Source organism: Lampris incognitus, chromosome 1 (genome assembly GCF_029633865.1).
Source record: "Lampris incognitus isolate fLamInc1 chromosome 1, fLamInc1.hap2, whole genome shotgun sequence".
NCBI lineage: Eukaryota > Metazoa > Chordata > Actinopteri > Lampriformes > Lampridae > Lampris > Lampris incognitus.
Window position 1 is genome coordinate 140,113,178 of NC_079211.1, and position 25,226 is coordinate 140,138,403.

General features: G+C 44.6%; 1 protein-coding gene across 3 annotated transcripts in view; it reads right to left on the bottom strand.

Annotated features, from left to right (window-relative positions):
* The window catches only part of cemip2 (cell migration inducing hyaluronidase 2), a 51,312-nt gene that overhangs the window by 21,725 nt on the left and 4,361 nt on the right, over nt 1–25,226 (bottom strand). For all 3 annotated transcript variants that reach the window (XM_056275132.1, XM_056275121.1, XM_056275140.1), the window contains exons 4-8: nt 18,758–19,325; nt 5,378–5,547; nt 3,699–3,890; nt 2,175–2,344; nt 682–894 (exon numbers count right to left, since the gene is read on the bottom strand). In XM_056275132.1, coding sequence (XP_056131107.1) covers nt 682–894; nt 2,175–2,344; nt 3,699–3,890; nt 5,378–5,547; nt 18,758–19,325 — 1,313 coding nt within the window. The remainder of the gene's footprint in view (nt 1–681; nt 895–2,174; nt 2,345–3,698; nt 3,891–5,377; nt 5,548–18,757; nt 19,326–25,226) is intronic.

The following is a 25,226-nucleotide window of genomic DNA, read 5'->3' on the forward strand; positions in this document are numbered from 1 at the left end:
CCTCGATGCAGCTAGGAGTGACTGCTCTCTATGTGATGGCCCCAAGGACAAACGATAACCGGTCAGTGCTTGACGTCAGTAGGGGACATAGCATATACACAAGCAAGCAATCTTGCACAGCATTGACAACAACATGCAAGCATGCAGAGAGTGATTTAGCGGTTTACCAGACATAGTGTTGTGAGTGTGAGGTTGATGCTTTCCTCATGTGGTTTCACTTATCTGACAGAGTTAATGAAAACATCTAAATTTGCCCCAGGTAAGGAACAGAATTTAACTCCGTCTGAAAAATGCCATAAGAAAACAGGACAAGGATGGCAAGATGGAGAAATAACAGTAAATGGAGATGAGGGTAACTGACGGGGGAGAGGTTAAGGAAAAGGAGGAATTGAGGGGGGAGAAGAAAGGGAGGAAAGAGGTCATTACAGTAATCTAGAGAGTGAGGCTGTTATTGATGAGCACTTTAACAGCCAGCCTAACATGGTACTCATTAGCGAGATGTATTCCAAATACAGATGTGTTCATGTATATCCGTCCATCTCTCTAGACAAAACACACAGACACATATACACACATACACACACCTCCACGCCAACCAGACAATACTGATACGCTTAAAACAAACATGCATATACGCACATACACACACACCTACACACACACACAAACGGTCTTACTAACCAGCAACCCATTTGTGGTGTGTATGCTAAGGCACCGAGAGAAGGAGTGGTGTATGGACAGTCCATCCACATAGGTGGGCTCCCTATAGCCTCCCTTCTGGTCAACGTCCCCACACATGTGGAAGTGGAGCGGGTAGCGGCCTCTTTCTCCCTGCTGGCCCATGTTCTTTAGCTCCACATGGGACAGATGCACCGATGAGAAGTTCCCAAAGATCTGGCCAAGGTGGGATAGTAGGGAGAGAGGAGAGTGACAATAAGGACACAGGAACCACAGAAACGGCATTTAAATAATTCAAAAGAGTTCGCCATTATAGAGTCTACTACTATACAAGCCTTGCAGAGAGTGAAACAAGTTCATATTATGCCTCCAAACGGCCTCTTTATCCACTGACATCCCATTGTTTCTCCTAGAAAACCCATGATTCTCTGAATTGTTTATAGTCCCAGTAGCATGAACTAGCATGAACTATTGCACTGTTGGCTTCATGCCAAGAGACAAATTGAGGCCAAAACCACCAACATTTCTTTTCACAAGACATGAGTTGTTAACGAAAAAATAAAATGCTAAAATGCACACCATCATGCACAAAAAAAGGACTCAAGATCAAATAGGGTTACATACGCACATCAACACATAAGCCAACACACACACACACCCAGCGCATACTGTCCAGTTCTGAACAGTACTCTCCAGGAGGTCTTGGACAAATCTGCACGGGTCTGGTTCCTGTTAAAGGGATATTGGCCAATCCTTCCAGCTAACTGTAACTTACCCACTTTACACAAGGACAAAAATGCAGACACACATACCAGCAAAATCATTTTCTCCCAAACACACACTCATAAGACGACTTCTTTCTTTCTAACTCCTGGATAGAAGTTCGGTGAGCGATGAGTAATCTGTGTTTTCTTTTCATTTAATTAAAGAGGACCAGTCAGGCAAGGTCAAAGGACTCTCACTGCATGTCATCTGAATGAATATATAACAACCAGTAAGCAAATTATTGTGAATAAATATTTAATTTGTCACAAGAGAGTCATTATAAACCTTATGTACGTAAAGATATGTCTGCCTTTCTATCTGTCTGAATCTCTGGTGCAAATTTGTGCACATATTCAAGGAGCATGGATGCTTCTGTTCTTATAGTGACCTTACGGTACGGTGCTCATAGGGAAGATTTATAGACTGAGTACCTTGTGAAGAATATGTGCTGTCAAAGAAAAAAGACAAAAAGAGAGCGAACACTGGGAGTGAGCACTAAGTCGAGAACGAAAAACATACAGTTCTTCCTGAGAACTGTTAGTACATCATATGATATGTGCACCGTTCACTTCGGCAACATGGAAATCCTCATGCTGATTATTGTGGACATAGTGACCATAAGGAAAAATACAACGTCATACTGAAAGACGCAGACATGAAAACATCGGTAAGCACGGACAGGACGTAGTCTCGACACAAGCCCAATACTGCACACACACACACACACATACCTTGACGTGGCCTCCATAGGTGTCGTGGTTGTAGAACTGGCATGCGTTGTTTCCATAACAGGAATTTTCCACTTCCCCGTAGATGAGAATATTCCTGGAGAGCAGTGCCACCTCTGCACGCATGTCCACCCCATCTATGACCTCCCCTATGTGGTTATACTGGGGCCTCCCTGGCGGGACAGCCAGATGCATGTTGCATGTACATTTTGCCAAACAGTGTACGCATCGCAGGGTGGCAGAAATTAACGTCAAATTATCAAAGAACCACAGCAATGGACTAGATAAAACCCAGCAGGCAAGCCGTTATTCACCATAAACACATGTCAATCTTTCCCATGTGGATTGGTCCACCCACAGATGAGAAACGGCTAAGTAAATAAAGGCTGAATAGCAGCAAAGCAGAAATCTAGTATAACAGCAATATTTAACACAGTCTGGCACCTGCTGCTTAAATAACATTTCCCAAGGAGAGCAAGATGTAGTTACTGCTGAAACTTTGTTATCAAATGCCTCGGACAAAATCCAGAATGTCAGCGTTAACAGCTAAATTACACCAATTTGTTTTGTTTCCAAGAATGGCATGCTCTTAACTGCAGCCCAGAGGAAGTGAGTTTCATTTAAAGCACCTGGCATAAACATATAATCACTGCACCAACACAAACTACTCGCACTAAAAACCAATCCACAGTAGCAGACAAGCAGAATCACAAGCAAAACACAAAATGGCCAGCTCCTGGAGGGTAAAAAAGGTATTTGGGATACTCTTGTGTAAGCTGCTCGGTCATTTCCCTCGACAAACAAGCAAAACATGTACTTCCGTCCAGGGAGGGAGACGGTGAATGTTGAGATTATGTTAATGGGCTTATGAAACAGCATTGATGGACAGAAAGTGAGTATGAGAGACTGATGGCCAGAGTTGGCGGTCCCTGATAGGGTGGAGCAGGGTTTCAAAACCTTACTTAAGATGTTATTGCTCAGAAAACACACTTCTGACGAAATTCTCTTAACGCTTTTGCCAATCTGACATCAAAGCCTCGTCTTATCACAAAATTTAGCAAAATAGATAAAAATTAAATTAATCATTTTTAGTGAAATCATGAAGTAACCTTGTGCTGCTACTAGTATGACCTCAACATTGAGTTTTCTAATACGTTTTGTGTTATCTGCATTATTCTGTCAAAAGATAGTGCAGCTTCGATACTGATACTTATACTGAGGGCAGAAATGCAACATATGATGGGTATATGACCTGGTACAAGGATGTATTTTGGAGTAGTGTGTGATCAAGACTTTAAATATCTTACAATAAATTACATCTGCAACCCCACTACCCCAATTATACACATCTTCTTGCTCTGTTTGTCCTCCAGTCTGTTTATTTTTGCTGATGTAAGACTGTTTGTTTAAAGATGGTGCCTCCAGTGGGATTCAGAGTCAGATTACAAGAGACACAGGTCAGAACAGCAGGACACACACACACACACACACACACACACACAAACAAAAACTATTATCCCTGCTCACCTCGTATCCTGACCTGCCTGCTGCTGCAGTGAGCGCAGGGCAGCAGGGTGAACTCCTCAGCCTGGTGCATGGAGTAATCTGTGCTGGCAATCACAACCTGATCTCCGGGTTGCCAGGTCTGCTGCACTTCATCCTGCAAATTAAGCACTACCTGGTCCACCGCATCCACCTGAAAGCCTGAGATGGGGAATCCTGGGAAACCATATTATCAGGTCTGAGCATTTAAGTCAACGGGTTCGGAAAACTTCAACCAAGGTTAGGTATAGTAGTAAAGAGCGTAGGTTGCTGAGAATATATATATATATGTATATATATATATATATATATATATATATATATATATATATATATATATATATATATATATCAACACAGATGCAAGGGAAAAAGTTTAATACATTGCAGTACAGGCCTGTTTCGTGCGTCGCACACTCATCAGCTGCTAACTATATAAATAGTTAACTTTGGAGGAATTAAGAAAAACATATCATGACACACAGACAATGGCAAAATGTAATAATTTAAAACACAGTTTCAGCTCGTCTCCATCCAGTGCATACTTCTGAAAAGTGCTCATTTGTGCAGCAGAGGTGGCAGACGGTATTAGGTCTCCAAAACCCCGAGGCATGGAGACGGAAAAATGCTATTTAGGGTTTAATAAGGAAATCTAACTACAGAAAAAAAAATACAGTGATAAAATCAGTCACATGTTATTCTCAGGACCTGGCTTCCATTCAGTCTACATAAAGCTGAGATCGGGAACCATGAGAATAAATAAGACAGTCAAAGAACAGACTGATCTGTCTAGATGAAATGTGCTCTTCAAATATATACAGTGCAGAGTTCTTTGTAATGAAAACTGAGTAATTTTCTTCCAGGGGAAAAAAGTGGTTTGTCATCGCCTTCTTAGTTGCTCATTAACCATGGTCACTTCTTAAAATAAAGAGAACTGACAACTCAAAGAGAGTATCAAGAGGGTAACACAAATTTCAACAGTGATTATCTGCTCTGTTTAACTGTAGGTACTGATCCAAATCTCAACCCTGGACAAAAGGGAAGACTTGTAGTTGTATGAAAACTCCTCTTTTCCTTTCTAAACCTTTCCCAAAATGTGTCATTTCATAGTTCATGTTTCACAGTGAATTGGTGTGACTATCAACGCGTGTTTTGCAGGGTGTGTACACATACACACACACACTTAGGGACAATTTAGTATGGCCGATTCACCTGACTTATATGTCTTTGGACTGTGGGAGGAAACCGGAGCCCCCGGAGGAAACCCGAGCCCCCGGAGGAAACCCATGCAGACACGGGGAGAACACGCAAACTCCACACACAGGACAACCGGGGTGACCCCCAAGGTTGGACTACCCCAGGGCTCGAACCCAGGACCTTCTTTCTGTGAGGCGACCGCGCTAACCGCTGCGCCACTATGCCGCCGCAACAGAAACTTACCCGCTTTATTTAAACAATGTTTATGCTATTAAAAGGCTGTTGTGTATACAAATACCAAACAATACTATCTGTGAAGACACAACCTTTGTAGCTAAACTGACATCAACTCCACACTGACAAATGCCACAAAAAAAATCTAGTGAAACATTAATTTAGATTATGGTGAATCAAATATTGGTAAATCGATCGGTTCTGAACGGATAAGGCCACAAGTTGCTCCCTACCATTCCTCCATTCGCTGTAGGCGGTGACAGAGAAGCCCACTCCGTCCACGGTGGTGAAGTTACGTCTGGCCAGGGCCTTCCCTCCCGTGTCATGGTTCTCGTGCTCCCTAACGTCCTCCGAGCACGAAGCATTGCCGCCGTCTACCACCGAGACCAGAGCCCACGCCTGCCTGCAAGTGGAGAGAATGCAGGAGGGAGAAAGGGAGACAGAGAGAGACATGTGAGAGAAAAGCGACGATTTGTGGTGGAGATTTTAATTAGATTAATTTGAAACCAACATTAGTGCTCAGAAAGGAGTAAAACTCTCGTTTTAGCTTCGCCGACCTCTCTTTTCATGAGTGAGGTGGCCTTAATGCAAACCCTTAAAAAAGTCAAACAAACATCAAGGCACAGTTTAGCTGCTGTCATTGCCTATTAATGGTTAGTACTTCCCACTGGATTATTTTGGCGGAAATTAATTTCATCTCTCGTTCTAATAAAAAAGCTGGCTCTATACTATGGTTGTGTGTACATGTGTGTGTCAACGTTTTAGAGCCGAGAATAGTTGACTCATGGGCTGTATTCCCCCTCATGTCTGGCAGGAAAGCACGCATGCAGGCCTGTACAAGCGCACACACACACTTACAGACTCACACTCATGCACACAGCCTGATTTAGTCCATTTACAAGCTCACTGAATATTACTTCTGTCCCTACTGCAGCTTATAGTGTTATAGTCTTCATATGCCACAAATAATACAACTCCAGTGGTGCATATAAAATAACGTCTGCAACAGTTCGAATCAGAGTTTAATACAAATGTAACATGAAGGAACGCACTACGGCTCAATGAATGACAAAGCACTTCACCTTAATGAGACGGTGTGGTCTACAGTTTGTTATAGGGCATTACATCCTATGAGGTGTGTTTTAGATTTCATGGACGCAACTGTGTTAGCTAGAGATAGCGCTGCCAATAACACACTAGTTTAGTGGGTAATGCAATATACGGTTTCAGTATGTCTCTGGCCAATACGAAATTGTGAAAAATGTGGGGTGGGGGGCAAGGTGGGAGAAAGAGGAGTGTCGAAAACCATAGGTGTGGAGATGCATTTTTGACTCTGACAGTTTGTAATCCTTTTTAAATTTACCTCAAAATCTTTGGCACTACATCAGGGTGGGGCCAGCAGAGCAGTGGTAGGGTGAAACGTTTAACCGAAAGAGGGCGACATGATTATGTGCAAGATTGATAGCTTTAATCTGGAAAAATGTATGCGGATGTGTATACAGTTTAAGATAGGTGATTTAGGGTTCAATAACACTTAAATGTAGAAAGGTAAAACTTAAAATTTTGACATCTCATCATCGGTCACTTCTCCGGGGTCGGGTCGCGGTGGCAGCAAGCTAAGTAGGGCACTCCAGACGTCCCTCTTCCCAGCAACGCCCTCCAGCTCCTCCTGGGGGATCCCGAGTCATTCCCAGGCCAGATTAGACATGTAGTCCCTCTAGCGAGTTCTGGGTCTACCCCTGGGGTCTCCTTCCAGTTGGACGTGCCCGGTAAACCTCCAAAGAAGGCGCCCAGGGGGCATCCTAATCAGATGCCCGAACCACCTCAACTGGCTCCTTTCGACGCGAAGGAGCAGCGGTTCTACTCCAAGCTCCCTCCGGATGTCCGAGCACCTCACCCTATCTCTAAGGCTGACCCCAGACACCCTGCGGAGGAAACTCATTTCAGCCGCTTGTACCCGCGATATCAACCTTTCAGTCACTACCCAAAGCTCATGACCATAGGTGAGGATTGGACCAAAGATTGACTGGTAAATTGAGAGCTTTGCCTTCTGGCTCAGCTCCCTCTTCACCACAACAGTCCGGTACGACGTCCGCATTACTGCTGATGCAGCACCAATCCGCCTGTCAACCTCCCGCTCCATACTACCCTCACTCATGAACAAGACCCCGAGATACTTGAACTCCTTCACTTGAGGCAACAACTCATCCCCGACCCGGAGGGAGCAATCCACCATTTTCCAGTAGAGAACCATGGCCTCAGACTTGGAGGTGCTGACTCTCATCCTGGCCATTTCACACTCAGCTGCAAACTGCCCCAGTGCGTGCCGGAGGTTGTGTTCTGATGAAGCCAACAAAACCACATCATCTGCGAAGAGCAGACATGCAATTCTGAGGTTGCCAAAATGGACAACACTCCTCACCTTGGTTGCGCCTTGAGGTCCTGTCCATGAATATCACAAACAGAATCAGAAAAAAGGGACAACCTCGGCGGAGTCCCACACCCACCGAAAACATGTTTGACTTTGTGCCAAGAATGCGGACACAACTCTCACTTTGGTTATACAAAGACCGGATGGCTTGTAGCAACTGCCCCAGTACCCCATACTCCCACAGTACCCCCCACAGAGTGCTCCGGGGTACACGGTCATAAGCCTTCTCCAAGTCCATAAAACACATGTAGACTGGCTGGTCAAACTCCCATGCCCCCCTCAGCACTTCTGCAAGGGTAAAGAGTTGATCCATTGTTCGAAGGCCAGGACGAAATCCGCATTGTTCCTCCTGGATCCGAGGTTCGACAATCGGTCAGAGCCTCCTTTCCAGCACTCTAGAGTAGACTTTCCCAGGGAGGCTGCACAGTGTGATGCCCCTATATTTGGAGCACACCTTCCGGTAAAATTTTTACAGCACGCTCAAATTATTCTCAAGTAACACACAGATGTGGCAGTGAGTCAGACACAGGGTATGACCTATATATTGGATAATGAGGGGTGTGTGTGTATGTGTGTGTGTGTGTGTGTGTGTGTGTGTGTGTGTGTGTGTGTGTGTGTGTGTGTGTGTGTGTGTGTGTGTGTAGAAATGCATGTGTCTTTGAGTGTGCATTCCATCCACTGTAATGCCATAGAATACTGGTACAGGAATCCTTTAGTAACTGGTATAAGAAACAAACAATGTGAAATAATGTAGGTAAGAGATAGTGACTATCACACACAGCCTTAGGATGCTTTCACACTAGGGACCCAGGCCTGGATCAGAGTACACTTGACCTCAAAGTCTAGTTCATTTGGGCAGTGTGAACACTGCATGCCGTACCCACTTGAAAAGGTGTTCTCAAGTACGGTTCATGTGTACTCAAGTACGGTTCGCATCAGGTGTGAAAACAACTATACAAAAACACAGATGTGGACCGCTATGCTACAAAGGCATTTCTCAATGCCGCCCGTCTCCTCCGAAATCTGCGTATGCGTGCAGCATGCGCCGAGCTTGCGTGTAGATACGTTAGTGTACTCGGGTACGGAATAGCATTACTAATGTGAAAAATGACCGGCGGGGTGGGTGCAATCGTACTCAGGCACGGTACAAAGCAATCATGCCTAATGTGAAAATGCCCTTATTCAACTGAAACCACAAGCCACAAGCCACAACAAACACATGCACTGCGTCTGTGATGTAGCTATAGAGGAGACTGAACTATTAAAGTAGGAGCTTAGAGGGACAGAACAACCCTCAAGAGAAGGAGGGATAAGAAAAGACAGAAGAACAGAGGGGTGGAATGACAGGGTAAGCACTTGGCGTGCAAGATGGAAAAGAAAAAGGAGAAATTGAACGTCAAAGGCATGCCATGTACAGAACTTCAAGGGTATAAAACCCACCTTGTGACCTTTAATATTGCCTGCTTTTATCATTACCAGCGGTCTGTCCTGTTTTCCCATCTTTCTCAACTGTGAGCTTCCTAATTCAGTAGGAATGTCATAAAAACAAATGTTTCAGAGATTAGAAAGCTGAATGAACTGAGGAGAAGAACAAAATGACAGAGATGGAATTAATTTCGAATATGGAGATACAGGGCGTGGATGGCAAGAGGGACTAGGCGTGAGTCTGAGGGTGTGTGACTTTAAACAAAGGCATTGTGCTGAGATTTATCATCAAATTTGTGAGTCTGGACCACTTACCGTCAAGTTTTTGTTTGGGAAAATCTAGTTACCGCTTTGGCTTGTATAGTTTGACCTTTTGTAGCCTTATCACCTCGCGTCAGCTGAACTAACATGGTCAAAAGCCTTTTTTTTTAGCTATTCCCGAGCATCTTGACATTTTCTGACCATTTTTCTTAAATATCACATGACCTTTCAACCTCTTATAAACACTAACCTTCAACAAACAATATGACTGCCTTGTACCATTGGCCTTTCAGCAGCCTTTGCATGAACTCACAATACACACACATCCCCCTTGTACAAACAGACTTAAAGGGTAAAAAGGCACAATCCATCATATATACACAGACGGGTGACAAATTAAAGGAAAAACCAACATAAAGCGTCTTAGTGAGGTGCTGGTCCACCGCAAGCCTCCAGAACAGCTTCAATGCTCCTTGTCATAGATTCTGCAAGTCTCTGAACTCTACTGGAGGGATGCAACACCATTCTTCCAAAAGATATTCCCTCATTTGATGTTTTGATGATGGTGGTGGAGAGCGCTTTAACAGGAGCGTGCAACTACTGACATTTTTGCATGTGAGATCATGCAAAGCTGGACCAAATACAAGCAGGTTGACTGACGCTTTTTCTTTCTTTCACCAGTGGGCAGAGATCTACCCCGGTTTGAGTCTTCTGGCTGCAGTGGGCCTGGTCATCCCTGTCTCCAGCATGAACTGTGAATGAGACTTCTCAGCAAAGAGCATGGTAAGTGATTATCAACCATGCAAGAGAGTCATGTGCAGTCTTCAAAAATGGTTGTATTCAAAACGGTTATGCAAGTTTGTTTCTATTTCAGGTCAAAACTGACTGAAGACACAAGCTGAGAGGAGAGCACCTGGCTGCATGCTTCCAAATCTCATTAAACAGACCTGCCTCTGAAGCATACCCATGCAGACAGGCGTTAGAATTTTTTTTTTCTTCCCGCAAAGCAAGGAAAATGAAATGTTCCAACAGGGAATGCCAACTGTGCAAATAGGTACATGACAAAAGGCTCGAGAGAACAACTCTGGACCAAAAGAGTCATTAGTGTTTTGAGCGCTTGATTATATTTTGAAAATGTGAGCTTTTTATTTTACTATGCAATAGTTATTCATTTTTAAGTAGTTATTTTGACATGTTCATCAAAAAGCAGAGTCAAAGTCTGTGTTTTCTTCTTCTTAAGTATATTCTGAAAATGGAAAATGTATTCCAACATGTACACTACCGTTCAAAAGTTTGGGATCACCCAAACAATTTTGTGTTTTCCATGAAAAGTCACACTTATTCACCACCATATGTTGTGAAATGAATAGAAAATAGAGTCAAGACATTGACAAGGTTAGAAATAATTATTTGTATTTGAAATAAGATTTTTTTTACATCAGACTTTGCTTTCGTCAAAGAATCCTCCATTTGCAGCAATTACAGCATTGCAGACCTTTGGCATTCTAGCTGTTAATTTGTTGAGGTAATCTGGAGAAATTGCACCCCACGCTTCCAGAAGCAGCTCCCACAAGTTGGATTGGTTGGATGGGCACTTCTTTGAGCAGATTGAGTTTCTGGAGCATCACATTTGTGGGGTCAATTAAACGCTCAAAATGGCCAGAAAAAGAGAACTTTCATCTGAAACTCGACAGTCTATTCTTGTTCTTAGAAATGAAGGCTATTCCATGCGAGAAATTGCTAAGGAATTGAAGATTTCCTACACCGGTGTGTACTACTCCCTTCAGAGGACAGCACAAACAGGCTCTAACCAGAGTAGAAAAAGAAGTGGGAGGCCGCGTTGCACAACTGAGCAAGAAGATAAGTACATTAGAGTCTCTAGTTTGAGAAACAGACGCCTCACAGGTCCCCAACTGGCATCTTCATTAAATAGTACCTGTTAGAGCCTGTTTGTGCTGTCCTCTGAAGGGAGTAGTACACACCGGTGTAGGAAATCTTCAATTTCTTAGCAATTTCTCGCATGGAATAGCCTTCATTTCTAAGAACAAGAATAGACTGTCGAGTTTCAGATGAAAGTTCTCTTTTTCTGGCCATTTTGAGCGTTTAATTGACCCCACAAATGTGATGCTCCAGAAACTCAATCTGCTCAAAGAAGTGCCCATCCAACCAATCCAACTTGTGGGAGCTGCTTCTGGAAGCGTGGGGTGCAATTTCTCCAGATTACCTCAACAAATTAACAGCTAGAATGCCAAAGGTCTGCAATGCTGTAATTGCTGCAAATGGAGGATTCTTTGACGAAAGCAAAGTTTGATGTAAAAAAAATCTTATTTCAAATACAAATCATTATTTCTAACCTTGTCAATGTCTTGACTCTATTTTCTATTCATTTCACAACATATGGTGGTGAATAAGTGTGACTTTTCATGGAAAACACGAAATTGTTTGGGTGATCCCAAACTTTTGAACGGTAGTGTAAGTTTCTTAATAGTTATTTGTGTTGACATGTAGATATTTATTTTAAGTAGTTCCATCCATCCATCCATCCATTATCCAAACCGCTTATCCTGCTCTCAGGGTCACGGGATGCTGGAGCCTATCCCAGCTGTCACTGGGAGGGGAGGCGGGGAGACACCCTGGACCCTGCACCCTGGATTTTAAGTAGTTATTTGTTTGTAATAAAGCTATTTATATATTTATTTTTGGACCCCCCCCCTTTTTCTCCCAGATTGTACTTGGTCAGTTACCCCACTCTTCTGAGCCTTCCCGGTTGCTGCTCAACCCTCTCTGCCAATCTGGGGAGGGCTGCAGACTACCACATGCCTCCTCCAATACATGTGGAGTCGCCAGCTGCTTCTTTTCACCTGACAGAGGAGTTTTGCCAGGGGGATGTAGCACGTGGGAGGATCATGCTATTCCCTCCAGTTCCCCCTCTCTCCCAAACAGGTACCCCGACTGACCAGAAGAGGCGCTGGTACAGCGACCAGGACACATGCCCACATCCGGCTTCCCACCCGCAGACATGGCCAGTTGTGTCTGTAGGGACGCCCGACCAAGCCGGAGGTAATGTGGGGATTCGAACCGGCAATCCCTGTGCTGGTAGGCAACGGAATAGACTGCTACACTACCCAGATGCCCCATAGTTATTTATTAACCTTTGACTAGTTTATTACTGATCCGCCCGTCACATGCCGCGCCACCCACCACCACAAGTAAATTCTCCGCCTGTGGGAAACACTGAAAGGCAGTCCAAGATCCACCAAGTTTCATCGGGATTATGATGGCGCTCTGGTCAAGCCAAAAACAATTACATCGATTGGAGGGCTGCTAAAATGAAAAATTGGTTGAGCCATCCAAGGTTCTATCCATGGAAATCTCCACACTTCCTTCCAATAGTGAATAAGGGCCACAAATAATCTCCCAATGACAACAGTAATGGTTTAAATCAGTCATTATAATGCAGCCTCCCATCCTGAGCACCTAAGACGATATTGGAAATGTACACTGCCTGTTCTTTTTTATTATGGTTAAGTGATAATATTCGTAACTGTTCATAAACGATGGTCCTACCAAGTGCCGACATAATCAGAGAGCCAACACATCATGAAGATAAAAGAGCCTTCATACTGTCCAACTATGGACCCCACAGAAACATAAACAGGATCCATCTGGGGAGCCACTCTGGCCTGTCATTACAGTGTGCGGCTTTTCCAAGATTTTCCTTATGGGAAAAAAAAAAACCAAGCAGATCGTTGTCTGTCCTGGGGCAGCTGATACACAGCCTGTGTGCGTGCTATATTACGATTGTTTTTCCTTTTTTCCTCTTACCACCAACGTCAACGGATGCAACTCAGCCTCGTCACAGTGTCACTGTTTGACCGGTGATGGCAGAATGTGGAGGCCAGAGGTAAAGGCACTAGAGACCTGTATGGATATGGGTGTGCATCTGTGCTCTCCTTGGTAACGCATGAACAGCAGGAGGGTTAACTAGGATGAGGCATGAGTCTGAATGCTGTTTGATCTGTTTGACACAGGAAGGAATGGTTGGTGCTACTGTGGTTAACTCTGGAATATGGAGGTCTATGCATTGTGTGTGTGCAAGCGCACTGGTTCATTGTTGTGTTTTTGTTAGAGCCTGCATCAAGTACCTTCAGGGGTTCATCCAAGCATGCAATGTGGTGACCGGGTGCAAATGCTGATATAGCAGTGGTACAAAATGGTAAAAATACTGGCAATAGGATATCTGCTATTCATTTTGCTCATATGTTCCAGTTATACTACATGGGATCTCCAGAAGCACTTTGGTCATTACACCAGATCAGAGATGCCCTTTGCCTTAAAACCCCCAGCCTCACTCAAGATAACACTAAAAAACACATGAAAAACAATGGAAATCGTATTTTAATTCTTTTTACCTCATATATATGGATGTAATTTACATCTATTTAACCCTGTTATAAAAACTATATATATATATATATATATACACTACCGTTCAAAAGTTTGGGATCACCCAAACAATTTCGTGTTTTCCATGAAAAGTCACACTTATTCACCACCATATGTTGTGAAATGAATAGAAAATAGAGTCAAGACATTGACAAGGTTAGAAATAATGATTTGTATTTGAAATAAGATTTTTTTACATCAAACTTTGCTTTCGTCAAAGAATCCTCCATTTGCAGCAATTACAGCATTGCAGACCTTTGGCATTCTAGCTGTTAATTTGTTGAGGTAATCTGGAGAAATTGCACCCCACGCTTCCAGAAGCAGCTCCCACAAGTTGGATTGGTTGGATGGGCACTTCTTTGAGCAGATTGAGTTTCTGGAGCATCACATTTGTGGGGTCAATTAAACGCTCAAAATGGCCAGAAAAAGAGAACTTTCATCTGAAACTCGACAGTCTATTCTTGTTCTTAGAAATGAAGGCTATTCCATGCGAGAAATTGCTAAGAAATTGAAGATTTCCTACACCGGTGTGTACTACTCCCTTCAGAGGACAGCACAAACAGGCTCTAACAGGTACTATTTAATGAAGATGCCAGTTGGGGACCTGTGAGGCGTCTGTTTCTCAAACTAGAGACTCTAATGTACTTATCTTCTTGCTCAGTTGTGCAACGCGGCCTCCCACTTCTTTTTCTACTCTGGTTAGAGCCTGTTTGTGCTGTCCTCTGAAGGGAGTAGTACACACCGGTGTAGGAAATCTTCAATTTCTTAGCAATTTCTCGCATGGAATAGCCTTCATTTCTAAGAACAAGAATAGACTGTCGAGTTTCAGATGAAAGTTCTCTTTTTCTGGCCATTTTGAGCGTTTAATTGACCCCACAAATGTGATGCTCCAGAAACTCAATCTGCTCAAAGAAGTGCCCATCCAACCAATCCAACTTGTGGGAGCTGCTTCTGGAAGCGTGGGGTGCAATTTCTCCAGATTACCTCAACAAATTAACAGCTAGAATGCCAAAGGTCTGCAATGCTGTAATTGCTGCAAATGGAGGATTCTTTGACGAAAGCAAAGTTTGATGTAAAAAAAATCTTATTTCAAATACAAATCATTATTTCTAACCTTGTCAATGTCTTGACTCTATTTTCTATTCATTTCACAACATATGGTGGTGAATAAGTGTGACTTTTCATGGAAAACACAAAATTGTTTGGGTGATCCCAAACTTTTGAACGGTAGTGTATATATATATATATATATATACACTACCGTTCAAAAGTTTGGGATCACCCAAACAATTTTGTGTTTTCCATGAAAAGTCACACTTATTCACCACCATATGTTGTGAAATGAATAGAAAATAGAGTCAAGACATTGACAAGGTTAGAAATAATTATTTGTATTTGAAATAAGATTTTTTTTACATCAAACTTTGCTTTCGTCAAAGAATCCTCCATTTGCAGCAATTACAGCATTGCAGACCTTTGGCATTCTAGCTGTTAATTTGTTGAGGTAATCTGGAGAAATTGCACCCCACGCTTCCAGAAGCAGCTCCCACAAGTTGGATTGGTTGGATGGGCACTTCTTTGAGCAGATTGAGTTTCTGGAGCATCACATTTGTGGGGTCAATTAAACGCTCAAAATGGCCAGAAAAAGAGAACTTTCATCTGAAACTCGACAGTCTATTCTTGTTCTTAGAAATGAAGGCTATTCCATGCGAGAAATTGCTAAGAAATTGAAGATTTCCTACACCGGTGTGTACTACTCCCTTCAGAGAACAGCACAAACAGGCTCTAACCAGAGTAGAAAAAGAAGTGGGAGGCCGCGTTGCACAACTGAGCAAGAAGATAAGTACATTAGAGTCTCTAGTTTGAGAAACAGACGCCTCACAGGTCCCCAACTGGCATCTTCATTAAATAGTACCTGTTAGAGCCTGTTTGTGCTGTCCTCTGAAGGGAGTAGTACACACCGGTGTAGGAAATCTTCAATTTCTTAGCAATTTCTCGCATGGAATAGCCTTCATTTCTAAGAACAAGAATAGACTGTCGAGTTTCAGATGAAAGTTCTTTTTCTGTCCATTTTGAGCGTTTAATTGACCCCACAAATGTGATGCTCCAGAAACTCAATCTGCTCAAAGAAGTGCCCATCCAACCAATCCAACTTGTGGGAGCTGCTCCTGGAAGCGTGGGGTGCAATTTCTCCAGATTACCTCAACAAATTAACAGCTAGAATGCCAAAGGTCTGCAATGCTGTAATTGCTGCAAATGGAGGATTCTTTGACGAAAGCAAAGTTTGATGTAAAAAAAATCTTATTTCAAATACAAATAATTATTTCTAACCTTGTCAATGTCTTGACTCTATTTTCTATTCATTTCACAACATATGGTGGTGAATAAGTGTGACTTTTCATGAAAAACACGAAATTGTTTGGGTGATCCCAAACTTTTGAACGGTAGTGTATATATATATATATATATATATATATATATATACACACACACACACACACACACACACACACACACACACACATTTATGTAGTTTGAAGTTTGTGTTTGTTTAAAAAAAAAATCTCCCTCTCACCCTTTTTCGGGTGGTGCGTGTCTTCCTCAAGCTCGGGTCCTCTACCAGAGGCCTGGGAGTTGGAGGGTTCTGTGCAGTATCTTAGCTGTTCCTTGGACCGCACTCTTCTGGACAGAGACCTCAGCTGTTATTCCTGGAGTCTGCTGAAGCCACTCTCCCAGTTTGGGGGTAACAGCCCCTACTGCTCCTATTACCACTGGGACTACTGTGGATTTCACCTTCCACATCCGATCCAGTTCTTCCCTCAGCCCTTGGTATTTCTCTAGCTTCTCGTGCTCTTTCTTCCTGATGTTGCCGTCACTCAGGATTGCCACATCGATCACTGCTGCCGTCTTCTGTTCCTTGGCGACCATCACAATGTCTGGTTGGTTAGCCGGCACCTGCTTGTCAGCCTGGAACTTGAAGTCCCACAGGATCTTATCTCAGCCATTCTCAACAACTTTTGGCGGTGGCTCCCATTTGGACTTGGGGACTTCCAGTCTATATCCAGTACTGATGTTCCTGTACACTATAGTTTTTTTTGTCCAATTTTGTGTATGTAAGAACAATGTTCTTATTATTGTTGTCAGCAGCATGGTGGCGCAGTGGTTAGCGCGGTCACCTCACAGCAAGAAGGTCCTGGGTTCAAGCCCCAAGGTATTCCAACCTTAGGGGTCATCCTCTGTGTGGAGTTTGCATGTTCTCCCTGTGTCTGCGTGGGTTTCCTCCAGGTACTCCGGTTTCCTCCCACAGTCCAAAGACATGTAGGTCAGGTGAACCGGCCATACTAAATTGTCTCTAGGTGTGAATGTGTGTGTGTGTGTGTGTGTGGGCCCTGTGATGGATTGGTGCCGTGTCCAGGGTGTCTCCCTGCCTGCCGCCCAGTGACAGGCTCTAGCATCCCAGCAACCCTGAGTAAGGATAAGCGGTTTGGATAACGGATGGAAGAACAATGTTTTTTTCATCATGCACGCGCTGGCGTAGACTAAACGTCCAGAGAACGACGAGAGCTCTTCTACTACCAAACTGAAACTAACTAATAACATTAATGTCCACACTCATCTAAAAATGCCCGGTCACTATTGGCTGTTAGTAAAATTGAACTGCCTCCCCAACCAAATTCCCATCTTACAGTCCGTTTCATTCTGATTTGTAACATTGCAGAAGTTTGCACTGCACTTGACGCCAGTTAATGGAACCTTTAACAACCCAGTGAACCGCTTGTTGCACACATCTATCCATCACAATGGCAATCAGCTAAACAGCTGAAAGCTTTACAGCACACACACACACACACACACACACACACACACACACACACACACACACACACACACACACACACACACACACACACACACACACACACACACAAGGACTTTGCTATATGATCAATAAAAACTATGGTGTTCTGGATTTGATTAAATTTGAGCTTTTGGGTCTCTGCATTGAATCGCCTTCCCACTGGGGAATCTGGTGCACCGCTTGGCTTTCCGACCAAGTAACGCCACAAATAACTTACTGAAATGCTGTTCTCACACATCCATAGAAAGGAGTCTATGCATGCGTGTGTGTTAGAGGGAGAGAAACAGAAAGTGTGCGAGCAGCAGAGAGATCGAGAAACTAATGCTATGTTCCTACATAGCATTAGTTTCTCGATAACGCTCTCTTCTTCTAAGCTTCACAAGCAACATTAATAAAAGTTCATCCCTGACAAACGTTTGCACTTTGAGGGAACAAGGGCATGACGGACTAACCCGAACCTCCTGAGTTGGCAAATTTTGCACAAATCCTGGAAACTGTACATCCATAACCTCACTACCCTCCCCATGCTTCCTCCCCTGGCAGAAGGCACCACTTCGGAAACACAGGGGAAACGGAAAGAGGAACGCCATGGAATGGTTCAGGGAAATTAGGAGCGACGTTATCCTGGATAAAAAAGATAAGTCTTGAGAAAGGAATGTATTTTGGAACAAAAGTCTGGTAACAGCGCTGAAGGGCAGGGTGTATCTTGTCTGTCTGTCAGCCTAAGAACCGACACTTAGAAGACAACGGTAACAACTGGAAGGATAAACAGAAGACCCATAAACCCTCTTTATCACCCCCGGGAGACTAAGAATAAACAAAACATTTTCAAGGACCAATGGAGAGCCAACAAATCACTGAAGAGAATGAAAGCACAAACACACATTTACATAGAGTGTGAAGACACTGTCCAGTGTGACAAAAGAGGCAAAAAAATAAATAAATGACACTATGGGAAGACAGTGATACAGACTCAATCTGAATCTCCACAGAATCCCTTGATAGCTCTCCTCACCAACCTCCTACTCTTCAACTACATAAAACATACAGGTAATATCTTTCAAATTGTATTGTTTACAGATTTATTTTCACCGCCGTAAAATGAAATTTGTAAACTTGTATAATTCTCCATAAGAGGTTTTTCTTGTCCGTCACCATGCCTTATATCACTGAATTCATGACTTTATTTACCTGTATTTGAGATCGTAGACATGGCTGCTGCCAAGCTTCTCTTCAATGGTCTTCTTTGTTTCCTCCAGCAGGCTCTTGACGGCCGAGTCTCCCACAGCCAGCGTCACGATACGGCCCGCTGGCAAGGAGCGGAGCAGCTGGGTGAGCCGCCGACTGTCGCTGCGGGACTCGTGTGTGTCGTAGCGCTCGGCCAACAGCAAGGTGGCCGTGTCCTGGTCCACCACACGCAGGTTGATGCCGCGGCTGAAGTTCTTTTGGAAGGCATGACCTCCTGAGGCTAATCCAGTAGCCGGCACGGTCCGGGTCAGCAGAGACCAGGAAACCCTCTCTGTTCCGTGGAGCTCCAGAGTTCCCCCGCTCAGCACTCCGATGAACTTGCGGCCCAGACCTGGGACTTCAGAGACGGTTTTGTCATCTGAGCGGCCGAAAAGGACGATGGTGGCGCGAGAACGGTAGCGGCACTTGGGTGCACCGATGTGCAGGGCTCCACCATCCTCTATCAATATATGCCGCGTTCTCAAGGTTATATTTTTGGAGCCATCAGCATTGTCTGCAAAAACCACCCGACCTAAGCAGAGGGAGGAGCAGGAGACGTGAGTGTAAATATGTGGTGCCTACACATTACTTCCAAGACCAACAGCTAACCTTTAAAGGTGTTTTAATACCATGGCAAATTGGAGGGTTATTTTCCGGAACTGGAGCCATAAGAGTTTGGCATGTTTAGTCAGGTATGAAAGCAGTTTTCGAACACGGGTGGGCACCAAAAAAGTGGTCACAAGCAAGTCTGCTTAAAACCGGGGTCTGGATTCCACTGCATGTGAACTTCAGTACTATTTGCAGTTGGCGGGAAATCACTCATGTCTAATTTTAGGAGGTAAACTGCTACTGATTGTGTACATTTTGTTTAACTGTCATGCATGCGCACACACACTCCCCCCCCCCCTAAATAAGCAAAAAGGGAGAGCTGTGGTTGGCAGAGGAATCAGTGTTTGGTAGAAGTTTAGCAGAAGATACGCATCTCATTACTGCCTGTCTCCTCAAATATGTCTCCTTCCAGTAGAGCATCTCCTAAGAATATGGTGAAGAAGAACTGCATGCAGTGCTCTCATACAGAGCTGCCATCTAGAATAGCCCACATTTCAGTAGCGGTGCCAAATAAACACGAGCAAACCCAAGTGCACACAGATTTCCTTATTTTATGGGGCGGCGTGGCTCAGAGTGAGTCGTCTAGTAATCGGAAGGCCGCTGGTTTGATCCCCGGCTCCTCCAGAGAGCGTGTCAAAGTGTCCTTGAGCAAGACTCTGAACCCCCTAACTGCTCCAGATGAGCAGGTTGGTGCCTTGCGTGGCAGCCTTCGCCATCGGACTAGAAAGGCGCTATATAAATGCAGTCCTTTTACCATTTATAATGTAGGGCTGTGAGGGTAACCACATGACCAAAATACTGCAGGCATGTCATGCCTACCACAGGGTTGAGCTCATTACCGCCATCGCCGCAATTTTCTTTTTCTATTTCATCATTTTTTCTTGGTGACACTTACAGGAGTGAATATGGTGTGTGATATGAATTTAACACAATAACCATTGTTTAGTTATCATCATTGACAGTCTTCCATCCTGTGTTCAAGAGCTTCTAGAGAAACCAAACTTTTTAGTTGCTCATCATTTAAGCTTCACGAGCGAGGGGGAGGGACAGTCCATTAAACATATGTGGGGTTTCTTTTGTGTGTGTCCGATTATTATTAATTATTTCTAGGCTTGAGTACTTGTGACACACACACACACACACACACACACACACACACACACACACACACACACACACACACACACACACACACACACACACACACACACACACACACACACACACACACACACACACAATACACAGACATAAGCATAAAGTAAACAGTTGGGAGTCAGATTTTAATTGTAGGTGCTTATTGCAGGGCGGGATGGTGGCGCAGTGGTTAGCAATGTTGCCTCACTGCAAGAAGGTCCTGGGTTCGAACTCCAGGCTGTCCCAGGTACTTTCTGTGTGGAGTTTGCGTGTTCTCCCCGTGTCTGCGTTTGTTTCCTCCAGGCGCTCCGGTTTCCTCCCACCATCAAAAAGACATGCATGTAAGCGTCTGGGTGGCGTAGCGGCCTATTCCGTTGCCTACCAACACGGGGAATCATGGGTTCGAATCCCTGTGTTACTGCCGGCTTGGTCGGGCATCCCTCCAGACACAATTGGCCGTGTCTGCAGGTAGGAAGCCAGATGTGGGTATGTGTCCTAGTCGCTGCACTAGCGCCTCCTCTGATCGGGCGGGGCACCTGTTCGGGGGGGGGGGGATAGCGTGATCTTCCCACACACTACGTCCCCCCTGGTGAAACTCCTCACTGTCAGGTGAAAAGAAGCGGTTGGCAACTCCACATCGGAGGAGACGTGTGGTAATCTGCAGCCCTCCCTGCATTGGCAGAGGAGGTGGAGCAGTGATCGGACAGCTCAGAAGAGTGGGGTAATTGCCCAAGTACAATTGGGGAGAAATATGGGAGGGAGGGGACATGCATGTTAGGGTTAATACTCCTGTCTGTGCCCCTGACCAAGGCAATGGAAAGAAGAATTGGAGCTGGTCCCCGGGCGCTGCAGTTGCCCACTGCTCCTATACAATAGGATGGGCTAAATACAGAGAACAAAATTCATTGTAACCAAAGGATGGGCAACTTTGATGATGATAGAGGGCCACAAAAATGTTATCCTCACTACCAGAGGGCCAGATTGTGACCGTGCACTTCCACCGCTGGGATACTGTAACCCCATCACTCAATTAACCAATTACAGCTTCTCATTTAATGAAAAGGATAAAAATATATACCAGTTATCAAAGTTTATTAGACCATCATTTCTATTTAATGAGCTTAACACAGAAACAAAACGTCCACATTCCTGAGTGAAAAAAAAAATCTTTCAATAATGGCACAAAAGTCAACATTCACTCTAAGTGAACAACTAATATTCATGTTTGTAGTGCATTTCTACTCTGCCTTCCTAGTCCACGACATGTTTCAAATAAACATGCATTTAGCTCAAAATGGTAAATGGACTGCATTTCATATAGCACTTTTCTAGTCTGCCGACCACTCAAAACATTTTTACAATGCATGCCTCACATTCACCCATTCACACACACATTCATACGCTGACGAAGCCACCGAAACTCACCCACAGGTGGATGAGTATAAAGTTCTGTCTTAATGAGATACTTGTGGTCTCTCCTGCTCGCGTACAATAGACTGCTTGTCAGTGTTTTTGCATCCAATCTGCACGAGCTGGAACAGAGTTTCATCTGTCAGCCTGTTTCCCTCTTTTGACTTGATGTGCTTCATTGTTGAGAAGCTGCCCTCGCAGATGTAAGCACTCCCAAACACGCTGGACGTTGAGAGTGTAAAATCTTTGAGGAGTGGAAAGCGGGATTCGGGGGGGTAGTAGTCTCCAAAATGAAATTCCTCTCTCGTTGCGCTTTGCTTGAAAGAAGGGGTCTGACTGTAGTTCGCAAAAGTTCAAGCTGCAACTCTGGGGGTTGCTCACTGACAGCAGCGCGGGGGGGGTCAGTGAATAACGCAATTCGTGGCTGCATGGTGTGGAAATCTTGAAAGTGTTCCTTGCACTTCTGCTGCAGTGTTTCTATGTCTGCTCTGTACTTGAGACATGTTTTCTCACATCCGGGGACATCTTTGCGCATCTCTTCACAGGCGGGAAAGTGTGCCAAATTTGGACGGTCGGACGAAAAGCCATCTTTGAACAGGGCTAATTACGCTTAAATGCGTTCATGTGTGCATAGAGATCTGACACAGTTTGGCCTCTTCCCCCACAACTGCATATTAAGGGGATCAAGATGCGAGGTAATATCCGCAAGGAAGGCCATGTCGCAGAGAAAATCTGTATCCCTGAGATTACTGCAGTAAGCACTTGTATCACATCAAACGCTGTCCTCCAAGAACACTGGGATTACAGTGTGCAGTGCAAAAAAACCTCTCCAAGCACTTCCCACGGCTCAGCCATCTGATCTCAGCGTGCATCTGTAAATCCCCATAAGTGGCACTCACTTCATCCAAAAAGGCTAAAAACTTCCTAAGATTGAAAGACCTGTTCCCCCCTTGAATGAGACTGGTAACCTTGGTAACTAAATCCATGACATGTCTTAAGAGGGCCTCCTGTAAGATCAAAATGAAATAGGATTTAGCCTACGATAAAAATTCTCACAATGAAAACCCACATTCATAACCATATATTAACAGTTAGCTAGCAATAATGTTACACACCTGACGTATGATGCAGTGCAATATTGGCAAGGCTCAGCGTTTTCGGTTTTTACCGATTTTCACCGAAAAATACCCAGACTTTTAAACTGATTTTATGCTTCCACAGATCCAAAAGTCGTTCCTGTTCATGTGAGGTTACGTAACAGTGTCCTCTTGTGGCGAAATTCGGCGTGCTGGATGGCTTTGAAAAATAAAAACCAAAAACGATGAACCTTGAATATTGGACAGTCAAAGCCGCACTGTTGGAGGAGCCCGATGGATCCAGTACGTCTTCCTCGCATTGATGGTGCACCATCGGTAACAACAGCTGAAAGCTTGTCAAAGCGCCCATGCTCACTTACAACACTTTTAACAGTGTTGAAAACATCCTTGCCCTTGGTAGTGACATACAAAGACACCAATTTCAATAAGTCCTCGTGCACTTCAAATGAACGGTTAATGGCTCTTGCGTAAATGAGAAGCTGACTGACATTCATCACATCTGTACTCTCATCCAACGCTAAGGACAAGTACTTGCAGTCATGAATGACTTGATTTAGCTTTCCCTCGATATGATTTTGATTGTCAAAAATTCTTCGCGTCAGGGCGTCCAGGCAGCGTGGCAGTCGATTCCATTGCCTACCAACACGGGGATCACCAGTTCAAATCCCTGTGTTATCTCCGGCTTGGTCGGTTGTCCCTACAGACACAATTGGCCGTGTCTGCGGGTGGGAAGCCGGATGTGGGTATGTGTCCTGGTCGCTGCACTAGCACCTCCTCTGGTTGGTCGGGGTGCCTGTTCGGGGGGGGAGAGGGAACTGGGGGGAATAGCGTGATCCTCCCACGCACTACGTCCCCCTGGCAAAACTCCTCGCTGTCAGGTGAAAAGAAGCAGCTGGCGACTCCACATGTATCGGAGGAGGCATGTGGTAGTCTGCAGCCCTCCCCGAAGCAGCAGAGGGGGTGGAGCAGCAACCGGGACAGCTCGAAAGAGCGGGGTAATTAGCCAGATACAATAGGGGAGAAAAAGGGGGGAATAAAAAGTAAAAAATTCTTTGCGTCACAGTGCGATGGGACAGGGAGACCATTTCAAAGTTCTTAGCCATTTTTGTCATCTCCAAAAGCTTTAGCCATCTCTACTGCACATAGCTTCACTGTTCCGCCATCTGACAAGGACTTCTTTGCTTTAGCAAGCTCAAGCAAAACAGCATAAGATGCCTTGAGAGAGGACTCCTGTGTAGACGTGGCTTTGGTAAAAAGGCTCTGTTGTCAGCGTGGTTTTCCTCTGAGGTCAGCGATGATAGCGGCTCTGGCATCTCCGGTGTACATGCTATATTTGTCTTTGTGTGTGGTATTGTAGTGGCAACTAAAGTTGAAATCCTTCATGGCTGATTTTGTTTCCAGGCCCACTAACCACATAGGTTTGCCTTTGAATTCCATAAAAAGATATTCTGTTTCCCACCACTGTGGCACGGTGGCGCAGTGGTTAGTGCTGTCGCCTCACAGCAAGAAGGTCCTGGGTTTGAACCCCGGGGTTGTCCAACCTTGGGGGTCATCCAAGATTGTCCTCTGTGTGGAGTTTGCATGTTCTCCCTGTGTCTGCAGTGGGTTTTCTCCGGCCACTCCAGTTTCCCCCACCATAAAAAAAAGACATGCATATTAGGGTGCATACGCCTGTCTGTGCCCTTGACCAAGGCATCGTGACACGAACTGGAGTTGGTCCCCGGGTGCTGCACGGCAGCGGCCCACTGTGCCTAGCTACACAGCTAGAATGGGTTAAATGCAGAGCGTAATTTCTCCACGGGGATCAATACAGTATCTCAAAAATAAAAAAAATCTTGCCAAGAAGACAGTTTTCTAGGTCATTTTCTTTTTTTGCCACTTATGTCTGTCCTCGTCACGTGTCATTGTGGAAGAGGCCCGCCGAGACCAAGACGAGACCATGTGCAAGCAGTTGCTTGGCTACAGGCCTCTTGTGTTTCGAGGGAGCACCCTCTACCAGTGGACAGTATAATTACGATTGGGATCCGGTTCAAATGTGGTCAAATGCCCCGCTTGCTTTCAACGCCTGTGAAACCAGCAATTAATTGATATTTGGAAACTGACCCGCAGGCCATACTGAGTGAGGATCGGGACCGAATGCGGCCCGCGAGTTGCCCATGTCTGTTAACCTGTACAATGAC